Consider the following 12800-nt stretch of genomic DNA (forward strand, 5'->3'; position numbering starts at 1 on the left):
GATTTTTAGGTATTCCTACTGACTTGCACGAATTTTAGAAGTTGGAGGACAGATTTGGGAAAATTGATCATAATAGCTTTTAAATCACTTTTGGTGTTCTATTAAGTACTTAATGGTTAAGCCTTAAGTTTGTCACTTTTAACATGATTGTTGGTTAATTATTAGTCTATTGAGATGTGAAATTTAATTTAACATAAGGGCCTTAATGCTTAGCTTGATAAGGGTTCAAAGTTAAGGATTTTCACATAAAAGGCTACTTTTACACTTATTAGGTTCTTTCAGACAATATGACAAACACCTTGTGTGCATGAAATCCTACAATGATAATAAACTCTATAATAGAATCCAATCCATCCCCTAGAACTTACTATTTTCAATAAAAAACAATAGAACTTACTGTTTTCATTAAAAACAATCTAACTGTACACATAATTCCTCACAAAAGCAAGCAAATGAACAAGCAAGTTCATAATCCATCAACAACAGGAAAAGATACCGGAATTTTTCAAATAAAACGTCTTCTTATGTGAAATCAAGTATTAGACACTCAATTAGTCATTCATTATAAGCTTAATTTCATGATAAATCGAGTCAATTTAGGTTGAAAAACGCATATGTAAAGACTTGAAAAAAATACTACCTGGAAGCTCTCATAGAACGTGTTTGTAGACATTAACTTCACAGTAGATTGAGACTTGCAGAAGAGATAGTTAAAGATGAGCTTCGTTGATGGTGATGGTGAAATCAAATCAAAATCCAACATGAAAATCAAATCAAAATCCAGCATTAAAATCATAACAGAATCCAGCGTCATTCATCCATAGCATCAGAAAACTTAACATGTACATCTATGATAATCGATACAGGTATCTGATTTCATGAAGAATACAACCTGGAGATAGGGGTCGTCGGTGAAACTAGTGAAGGCGGAAATGTCGTTGCAGATTGGGGCAAGGTAGATTGATTGTTGAAGATCAGAGAGGGTAGAGGCAAAAATGGGACGTTGTGTCGACGAGTAGAAAGAAAAAAGAAAGCGGCTCGTGTTTAATAGTCTAATTTTTTTGAACTCATAGTCTAAAAAATGTTCTCAAATGTTCTCACGGGAAAAATGTTCTCATTGGAACATAACTCTCTCTCTCTCTCTCTCTCTATATATATATATATATATATATATATATATATATATATATATATATATATATATATATATAGGTAAAAGATCACATGAGAACTACTAAAAGTTAAGAACCCTATGAACAACTGATTTTAACTAACCATTAAGGCTAATTGTGTAATTTCTAATATTTTTATGTTTTAAGTATTTATAAATACCAAAAAATAATAAGGGTACTATGGTCAATATCCATATAAAATATTTATGATTAATAGATATTAGATATGGTTCTCATTTCTCACAAACACAAAACATAAAGTTCTACTTCCACTTTCTTTCTCTTTTACTTCACACCTTAGATGCCACCACGGGCACCGTCAGTTATCAGCCGGACCACCACCTCCTCCCTCCCCGTCGATGTCTCTCCCTTCTTCCTTCATTTATGGTTGTTCAGCTCTAGTTATTTCTCTCTGATTTGTATGAAAACCACCAGATCTGTTCAGATATAGTCAACTATCACCACCACAAACCTCTGATGAGTTTCCTTCAAACTCCGACGCATTAGATCTGTTACACATTCGACGCCTCCGCCGGTGGCACACGATGAAACAACTCCAGAACTGATGTAAACTCGATGTGTTTCAGGTTAGATCTACATCCTCCTCCTTTGCTCCTTAATGTCTTCATCTTCATCTGATGAGAATCATCGACCACTGCTACTTTATTGACGACGAGGGTTTTAGATCTGAAGTGTTTAGGTCCAAATCTATCTTCCCATGTGATAGATCTACGATCTCCGGTGGTAGATCTATGATTTTCGCATCTAGATCTACTATTTATGCATTCAGATCTACGAGTTTCAGTGACATTGAGTGACCAGATCAAAAATATCCATCCGTCGTTGTTACCTTGTCGCTTCAGTGAAACACTGCTAACTCGTCTCCATCTCTTTCTCTCCGATCTCCGGTGAAACACCAACATATCTATGCATCAGGTATGTTGATTTTTGTATTGATTTTTTCTTTTATTACGCTGTGAATTTAAGGTTTTAATATCTCATTTGTAGTATACTTGTCTTAATATTAGTTTTAACTACTATTAAGTTGTGAATCTATGTTTGCTTTTTATTTGTTATAATATTTTCATAAAATTGTTATTCGCATTTTATACTTTAGTGTTATTACGTTGTGAATTGAACTTAGAATGTGTGTTATTATGTTAGTGTTTTCTAAAAAAATGTGTATTTAGTTTTTTTTTAACTGTGAATTGTGATGTTTTAATGTTCTAGTTACTGTTTAATTTTATTAAAGTTAGTTTTGACGGTTATTAATAAGAAAATATAACTTTTAAGCTGTAAATGAATAAAATAATTTTTTATAAGTTTTATGTTGCGAATCCAAGTTTCTTTTTTTTATTTGTTGTAATATTTTAATAGAATTGTTCATAATTTAGGTTTTTTGGTTGTTTTCTTGTGAATTGTATTAAGAATATGTTATTATGTAGAAGTTTTCTCAAATAATTCGAATTTAGTTTTTTTTTAAGTTGTGAATTATGATGTTTAAATGTTTCACAAATTGTTTAGTTATATTAATGTTAGTTTTTACTATTATTAATAAGAAAATATAAGTTTTATGTTGTGAATACATGACTTTCATGATTTTTTATAAGTTTTAAATTGGTTTTAAATCTATTAGAATATATTTTTATAGAGAATACAAGGTGTTTAATTAAACTGTGAATAAGAGTACTGGAATGCTTTATTAAATTGTGAGTTTTATGGTACACACAAGGTGTTTGATGAAAACGTTTCGACAAATCAAATATGTTTTTAAGATGTGAATACGAAGAATTAGAGTACTAAAATGTTTTATTAAACTGTGAATGAAATTCTTGAAATGTAAGTTTTAAGTGTAAAATATGGGTTTTGAATGTACATTTTTTTACATTAAACTGTGAATTGATTATATTAAGTTGTGCATTTTGTGTATTAAACTATGAATTAAATTTATTAAGTTGTGAATTGAATATATTAAACTGTAAAATGAATGTATTAAGAAATGTATTGGCTGTATTGAGTTGTTAATTTTTTTATGCTTTTTTTTTATTCTGAAATATGAGACGAAAGAGATTATACACAAATATGATTTTATCTAATTTTGAATAAAATATGTAAAATATAAAATGTGAATATTTATGTAAATAAACTTTGAAAGAAGCACTAGCCCAGGGGCGGCTCAAACAATTTGGGGGCTCTAAGCGAACCAAAAATTTGGAGCCCATTGGCCTTTACTATACTTGATATAGTCTGTACGTCAATCCTTGCTCCTAACTCGTATTTTCTTATAGACATGATTATTAGTTATTTGATTAATAAGAACAATGAATAATCACCGACACACCTACAAATGAACAAACTATAAACTTTGAAGTAATGGATTATGGATTAATAGAAATACCCGTTGCCTTGAGAATTGGTATATTGTGTAATAGAAAAAATATAAAAGTGAAGATTGTCTTTTTTTTTTTTAGTTTAAACTTGTAGTTTTTGCAAAATGGGGTTAAGTGGGGCCCTTTACAAAATGGGGCCCTAAGCCCTATCTTATATTTTCAATACATAGAGCCGACCTGCACTACACTATAGATCTTAATGTATAAATATAAGTTTTAAGTTAAGGATATGGTTGTGAATGTATAGTTTTTGTGTATTAAACAATGAAATTATTATATTAAGTTGTGAATTTTGTATACTAATTTATGAAATGACTTTTTTAAGTTGTGAATTTTTAATGAATTTTTTGTTAAAATATGAATGATTTATGTAAGTATGTGTATATTGATTTTCTTATGAATATATTTATTTTTTGTGTTGTATAGATATGTAAAAATGTATTAGTTTTTATAATTATTTTACATTAAACTCAAAATTAGTAAATTATATGGTTTATTAAACTGTGAATATAATATTTAAGCTGTAAATCTATGATTTTATATCTATGATTTTATATACAGATCTGATTTAGAAGGAATAATGGATACGACGGTGGCACGATTGGTTGGTGGTGTTAAAGTTTTCATTTGACTTATATGAATATGTATATTCGTGTATAATGGATTGTATTAATTTATGAATTTTATGTATTAAACTGAGAATGAACTGTATTAAAGTGTGTATTTTATATAAATTTTGTTTTAAAATATGAATGAAAGTATACATGAAAATAATAGACTGTACATTAGTTAATTAATATGTTTATTAAACTGTGAATATGATATTTGAAGAAAGAAAATTTAAATTGTCAAGGCATAATTTTATATAATTTTGTTATATTTTATATATTTGGCTATAAAAATGAAATTGTGCGTGTTAAAAAGTATTACCAAAGAAATAGGAGCCATAATATTTGTTCTATTAAGCTGTGAATACGACCAAAAAAATGACACTAAATTTGGTGTTACTCCGACGTTGGTCTGGCGGTAGTTCGATGGTGGTCTAACGACAAGTGACAACTATTGTAAACTAGGGAATGAAAAAGTTTGCTTAAAATAATATTAATGTTTGATTTGTCCAAAATACCCTTAATGAAAACATTTTAAAAAATGATTCTTAGGGTTCTTAACCTTTTTGAGTTCTCATTTGAACCACTTCATATATATATATATATATATATATATATATATATATATATATATATATATATATATATATATATATATATATATATACATGGAAAAGTTTAATAGATAATCATTATTAATCAAATAACCAATTCAAAGCGTCGAAATTTAAAGCGATCAACGGCAAAAGGAAAAGTTGTAGACTTTTACAATGGACGCACATGCACCGGATTATAACAAAACACACTTCCTTTTTTTTCGTTTAAATTTTTTTAGGCCATGTTTTTTTATCGAAAAAAAACCGAATATACCATTGTTGACGATTTTTCGTCCTCTTTCCATAGAGATCCATGATGATATATATATAAAAACGATTTTTTTTTTCGAAAAAAACCCACTTCATTTTCTTTGTTGAAAAGTTAATGTCTATTTTTTTTTAGAAAAAAATTAATAAATATATCAAAATTCATACTTTTTGGTACTTTTGAAACATAGATTCATATTCATGTTAAAAAAAAAACGATATTTCATTTCAGATTTACATTGTGAACCTGTTCAGATTCATATTGTGAACATTCTCAGATTCACAGTGTGCATAATAGTAAGTCAGATTCACAATGTGAATATGAACTGATCGATTTTTCACATTGTGAATGTTAAAAATTGAAATATTTACAGTTTAGATTCATAGTGTAAATCTACACTGATCGGGAGTTTTTTTTAGTCGGTGTTGATGTTTATTAATAGAGTAAAAAAAATTAATTTTTTTGGTATAATTAATTTTTTTTATAAGAATAAACTTAAATATTGAAAAAACTAACAAAATGAAGTGAATTTTTTTCGAAAAAAAAGTTCATTTTTTATATATCAACATGAATATCTATGGAAAGAAGACGAAAAATCGAGAACAACGGTATATTCGTTTTTTTTTTTCGATAAAAAATGTTGCTTAAAAAAAATTTTAAACGAAAAAAAGAGGTCGGTTTTTTGGTAAGGAGATGAATTTTTTTGTATAATTCGGTGTGTGCGTTCAATGTACAAGTGTACATCTATTTCCTTGGCCGTTGATCATTATGATTTTCGACGCTCACGATTGATTCCTTTGATTCTTTATTAATTATTGTTCTTTATTGAAATTCACCATATATATATATATATATATATATATATATATATATATATATATATATATATATATATATATATATATATATATATATATATATATATATATATATATTACAAGTTGATGTTTAAATAGCAACGCATGCAGCAGACATTACATATAATATACAGCTGGATTAGGCTTAATAATGTGCTTATGTGCTTAGTGACTAATTACTCTTTATTAATAATCTCTACTTGTAACATGTTTAGAAAGAGAAAAACAGCAAAAATTTGACTTCAATTTAAATTATTGACTGGAACAAAAAGATAGAGCTCGAGGGATATCTACCCTTTTTGTTTTGCATATTCAGGCCTATAAATGTCAAATTATTAGTGTCCTTACGGTTTATACCTTCTACTTTCTGCTTTTAACTTACAGCTTGACGCGCTCATGCTTCGTCCATTCATCTCTAAAAAGGAAGTAGCAAAGAAAGAATCAAAGAAAAGTAGAGATACCGACACAGAAACCCACACAGAGAAACCTACGTGCATGGATAACTTATTTCGTAAGTTTGCGAAGTTAGTGTTCGGTGAGAAACATGAGAGCAAGAAAATTATTGTTAAAGGGAAAGTGGTGTTGATGAAGAAGAACTTGCTTGATTTCAATGACTTGGGTGCCTCCGTTCTTGATCGAACTCATGAGTTCTTTGGCCAACATATATCTATCCAGTTCGTAAGTGCTACTCATGCAGTTGGCGGATCGTCAGGTTAAAATTCTCAGACTTTGCCTACTCTTCTATATCATATAATACACGCACAGACTATTTCTTTAATATTTGCTAGTATTTAGTTGCCTCGTTAATTACCAATACAAACAATATGATAGTCATTGTTCTATAAGAAAAACAATTTAAAGCCAATGGAATATGCTTGAAATTTGTTGAGTCTGCCATGTACATAGACTAGCTTTAGGTGATTTGCATTTGTATTTGATTCAGGTAGAAAATCTACGAAGGAAATTCGAAATGTCAACCCTAGTTTCTTTCATCAGTTTTTTAATCTACTATGATATTTTCCCAACGCTACTTTTTCTATATACGTGAAAAATTGACTTGTATAGAGTTGACTATTGCTAGAGATCAATCTGTGTGTGTTGGTGTTGTGTGTTTGAAAGAAATTTAGCTAGCTAGGGCGTGTTTTCTGCCAACTGTCCACCTTCACAACGATATAACATTCCAAGTTTCCAACTAGTTAAACGACCTTAAAAGTAATATATATATATATATATATATATATATATATATATATATATATATATATATATATATATATATATATATATATATATATATATATATATATATATTTTCCGCAATTGTTTGGCAATATACCATTTTGGGTTTGAAGAAATGATGAATATATAAAATGATGTGTTTTCTGTGTATAAATAAAATTAGTTCAGGATAAGAACTTTGACACATTAAAAATATCCGTAGTGTTCAACCATCAACTTTTCGAGTTCGCTTTAAAATTCGTTGACTTGATCACCGTTCAAAAATACGATTTATCTTTTTTTATAAATACAATTGGTTATTATAAGGTCGTTATGGTGTGGAGAGGTACAAATCCTTTCCTAATTTTGCATTAAGTTTTTATTTGACCAAATGTTTTTGGAATATTGAAATGTGCCATGTGTGAATTAATAATGAACAACCTGTAAATACAAATAAAGAATGTCTGATTTCATATGCATCAACTACTCCTATTATTTAATGACCGGTAGGGTCTTTGTTTATATAATATAGGCGACAAATAAACCTACTACGCACTATCTCATATTTGCACATAATTAAACTAATTACTCTATTTTTTTTTTCAAGAAATCTTAATTTTTAAAATTTTTCATAATAGTTTAAAGTGATTATTAATCGTAAACTGTTTAAAATTGATGCCAATATAAGACTTCTTCACGATGTATAAGAATCAAAGATATATATTAATTGTTTGAATGTATTACTTTGGCTTCAAAAATATATATATATATATATATATATATATATATATATATATATATATATATATATATATATATATATTCTAGTTTGATCAATTTATTTTGGCCTGGATTTTAGTTTGTCCTTGGTCCACATATGGACTAGCTTGGAAGGATTGGAATTAATTAACTTTCTGATCTTTGAAAAGGGATCTTATTGAACTCAAACCAATATATTTTCAACTATACGTTTATTTGAGACGACTTTTACAAGTTAGGAATATATACAAGTATTCACGAAACCGACAAAGAATATAGATAGTACTATCTATAACTAAATGACTATCTGCTTTATCACAAAAATAATCATACATTTCCCTACTTGAACTTTGCCAACTTGTTTTACGAAATACAATATATAATGATGTCTTCATATTACAGAATTTTTTTTTTTCATTTTGTAAATATTTTACTCAATATCATAATAATGGATCAAGACTCTTTGCATGTGCATGCATATGCAGTTTATATTCTTGCTTATTATAACATTAATTGTTTCGAATTATGCAACATGTTTTATTTTCTAAATATTTTAGTAAATATATATATTTTTAAATCCAGTATCAAAAATGTATTTTAAATAAAATGAAGAATATTTGCAGATCAAAATCGATCTTCCATGTATCTTTTACCACCTTGAATTAAAATCCCTTAAATAAATAAAAATATTACATTTCGTTTTACTTTCTAACATAAAATTCAAGTTAAAAAAAAAAAAAAAAACATTTTTTACTACACAATTTAGAAAGTAAAGGAAATGCTGATCAGGTTTAGGGTTTTGTGTTGCAGACAAAAAGTTGAAGGGGAAGCTTGGAGAACCAGCAATCTTGGAGGACTGGATAAGCACCATCACTCCTCTCACTGCCACGGAATCAACATATGAAGTCACATTTGATTGGAGTGAAGAAATGGGACTACCAGGAGCATTTATAGTAAAAAATCTTCACCACAGTCAATTTTATCTCATGACACTCACTCTCGATGATGTTCCTGGTTATGGGCAAGTCCATTTTGTTTGTAACTCATGGGTTTATCCTGTTGAAAACTATACCAAAAATCGTGTCTTCTTTACTAATAAGGTATATATAGATCGGTTTCATATATGTTTTTCAAACTGGAGCCTCAAGTTCGAGTTTTTCTTAAGACAATCATTTAAACATTGATGCAGGCATATCTTCCTGATGAGACACCTGAGTTGCTACGTTACTATAGAGAACAAGAACTAGAAATCTTGAGAGGAAATGGGACTGGGATGCTTGAGGAATGGGACAGGGTTTATGATTATGCTTTGTACAATGACTTAGGAGATCCAGATGATAAGAAGAATGTGCGCCCTGTTATTGGTGGGTCATCGGAGTATCCCTACCCTCGTAGGGGAAGAACAGGAAGAAAACCAACGAAATCAGGTTAGTTAGATCGAAGTATCATAATGTGAGAATATCTGAATATGATTATAATTAGTTACTTTGAAGACATGCTAAAGAACATATTTTTGGGTGTTGGTAGATCCTAAAACTGAGAGCAGGCTTTTCCTGATTGAGAGTTATAAGATATATGTTCCAAGGGATGAGCGGTTTGGGCACTTGAAGAGGTCTGACTTTCTGTCTTATGGATTAGAAGCCATCCTTAAGTTTCTTCTCCCCGAGTTTCAGGCTCTAACTGACGCTACCCTAGACGAATTTGACAATTTCGAAGATTTCATGAAGCTTTACAATGGAGGAATCAAGCTTCCTGAAGGCCCTGTACTTGAGACCATTCTAAAAGACATTCCTTTACAAGTGGTGAAAGAACTTATTCGATCGGATGGAGAGGGACTATCTAGATACTCGATACCAAAAGTCATCGAAGGTACTAATGTGTCCCATATTAAACACATTAAAATAACATGTTAAGGGCATGTACAATTTTATATAGTTTAATGGATTGCTTATATTTTTTATACTGTCACTTTTTTTTATAACAAATTAACACTCTACAAAATTCAATTAAACATATTAAAAAATCTTTTATTACATCGAAGGTTACACACCCATTGCCTTATTGCAAATGTGATACACTCCATGTTTGTTAAACTACGTAGTTTGGGTTGACACCACGTTGTAATTCTTAATTTGAATATTCTTTTATGATTTTGTAAACCAGCTGACCCATTGGCTTGGAGCACCGATGAAGAATTTGCAAGAGAAATGGTGGCTGGACTCAACCCAGTTGTGATCAAACTATTGAAAGTAAGCTCGAGCTTCTTAGGCATCATATATATTTTTCCAACACAAGAAAACATAAGACATCCATGTGAACTTGTCTAACTTGACAAGTTTCTTTAGGTTTCATCCATATTCAAACAAACAAATTAAGAATAATAAATGTCCGTTTCAAAATGACAAAATTTGATGATCATAATTTTGCAGGAGTTCCCTCCAACAAGCAACCTGGATGAAAAACTCTATGGTGACCAAACTAGTTCAATAAGATCACATCACATAGAGGAACATCTTGATGGTCTAGATGTACAGGAGGTAATTAAAGTCTTAATTTTGGTTCCTTGACCTAATGATGTAGAAAGTTAATATACTTGAAAACTGAAACATCATTTAAACTTGTCATCATACAGGTACTAAAAGCAAATAGACTATTTATACTGGATCATCATGACTCATTGATGCCATATGTGAGGCGATTGAATGAAACTTCCAGCAAGATTTACGCCACTAGAACTTTGCTCTTATTACAAACGGATGGAACTTTAAAACCAATAGCTATTGAGTTAAGTTTGCCTCATCCAGATGGTGATCATCTTGGCGCCATTAACAAAGTATGCACCCCGGCTAAAGATGGTGTGGAAGCTGCAATTTGGAAGTTGGCCAAAACATATGTAACCGTGAACGATTCTGGAGTTCATCAACTCATCAGTCACTGGTAAAATTTTAACACTAGTTTCTGATCATATATAGCTCCTTCTATAGTTTTAAACTATATATTGATATCAAATTCATATTTCACAGGCTGAATACACATGCTTGTATTGAGCCATTTATTATAGCAACAAATAGACAGTTAAGTGTGCTCCATCCCATCTACAAGCTTCTCCATCCTCATTTCCGTGATACAATGAACATCAACGCTTCTGCTAGGGTTGTCTTGATCAATGCTGGAGGTATTCTTGAAAGAACTTTCTTTACAGGTCCATATTCGATTGAAATTTGCTCCAAGATATACAAGAACTGGGTGTTCCCCAACCAGGCTCTCCCTAAGGACCTTATCTTGAGGTGGGCGATTCATCTACAACCTTTGTACTCTCTTTCTTCCAATGTTCTAAAAGAAATAAAGAACTTTCGTCGTATAATATAATTACTAGTATTATAACTCACTAATGGATGCTTTTAATATACAGGGGATTGGCTGTTGAGGACTCTGATTCTCGTCATGGACTTCGTTTACTGATTGAAGACTACCCATATGCTGTAGATGGGCTTGAGATTTGGTCAGCGATTAAAGCATGGGTTGAGGATTACTGTAAGTTCTATTACAAAGACGATGACATGGTGCAAAATGATGCTGAACTGCAATCTTGGTGGAAGGAAGTTCGAGAGGAGGGACATGGTGACTTGAAAGACGAGCCATGGTGGCCCACAGTGAGTTCCGTTCAAGACCTGATTGACAATTGCACCATAATCATATGGGTGTCTTCTGCTCTTCACGCAGCTGTAAACTTTGGGCAATACCCTTATGCTGGTTATCCACCCAATCGTCCGACTCTAACCCGCAGGCTTATTCCAGAACCAAACAATACTCTCGAGTACAAGGAACTAGAAGAGGATCCCCAGAATTTTTTTTTGAAAACCGTTACTCCTCAATTGCAGTCACTTATCAGCGTCTCTTTGATTGAGATATTATCGAGACATACGTCGGATGAGATATACCTTGGGCAAAGAGAGTGTCCTGGGTGGACCATGGATGCAGAACCTTTGAAGGCATTCGAAAAATTTGGTGAGAGGCTTAAAGAAATTGAGGAAAGAATTGTGAAGATGAATGAAGATGAGAGGTTGAAGAATAGGTATGGACCTGCAAAGGTACGATACACTCTACTGATGCCCAGTAGTGAAGAAGGGCTTACTGGAAGGGGTATACCTAACAGTGTGTCGATATGAAATGTCTTTACCTAGTGTTGATGACCTCTTGTTGCTAAGTATACCATTGTGTTTATTCCTTTGGCCTTGTGTGACATTATTTATCCTTCTCTTTTACTGTAATCTATTGTTTTGTAAATGTTATTAGTGATCTTTTATTGTAATCTATTGTTTTTGTAAATGTTATTAGTAAATTTGTTTTATTGATACTGTTAGAACACTAAAATATTAGTATAAGGTTGTATAGAAACTGTATTATATAAACAATAAACACAACTCATTCACTCTATTAATAATGCAATCTTCAATGGTAGTTTAATGGAGAGTTGAATGAGAAGTTTAATACCATTTAAATCAAAATCCTCATTGTAGGTTAATAACATGGTACTCAATAGAATGGGGAGTTCAATCTCCATTGAACTCTACACACACACACACACACACTCTCTCTCTCTCTCTCTATCTCTCTCTCTCTCCACACACACACACACAAATGATGTGACAATCCATTAAGGTCATCTCCACTCTCGCCCACTGCTATATGTCTTCCCAAGACATTCATGCGAGCAACTCATGAAAACAATTACTCTATCGGCGACACTTCGTTTTCCTAAAGCCACGATTTGCTTAGATCCTGACGACAACACTAACTTCATGCCTTCAAATGAGTCGAGTTTCTCTGTTTTATCGCTTATCTGATTTGTTACTAGTTTGATGATTAGCAAATGTTTGAAACGTCACAGACGCCTTTCGTGCTTGAAACGGTAACATTACCAGTTCATCA

The 12800-nt window shown here is 31.0% G+C and overlaps 1 protein-coding gene across 1 annotated transcript; it reads left to right on the top strand.

Moving 5' to 3' along the window:
- Window positions 1-6198: 6198 nt before the first annotated feature.
- LOC145140814 (putative linoleate 9S-lipoxygenase 5) lies at window positions 6199-12223 on the top strand. The gene is made up of 9 exons (XM_079074195.1): window positions 6199-6603; window positions 8679-8968; window positions 9058-9295; window positions 9396-9737; window positions 10032-10117; window positions 10298-10405; window positions 10501-10805; window positions 10892-11155; window positions 11281-12223. Exons 1-9 carry the CDS (start codon window positions 6288-6290, stop codon window positions 12035-12037), a joined length of 2706 nt encoding a protein of 901 aa, XP_078930321.1. The 5' UTR covers window positions 6199-6287; the 3' UTR covers window positions 12038-12223.
- Window positions 12224-12800: the final 577 nt, after the last annotated feature.

The sequence above is a fragment of the Lactuca virosa genome, chromosome 9, assembly GCF_052849685.1.
Source record: "Lactuca virosa cultivar CGN04683 chromosome 9, Lactuca_virosa_CGN04683_v6, whole genome shotgun sequence".
NCBI classification, from domain to species: Eukaryota; Viridiplantae; Streptophyta; class Magnoliopsida; order Asterales; family Asteraceae; genus Lactuca; species Lactuca virosa.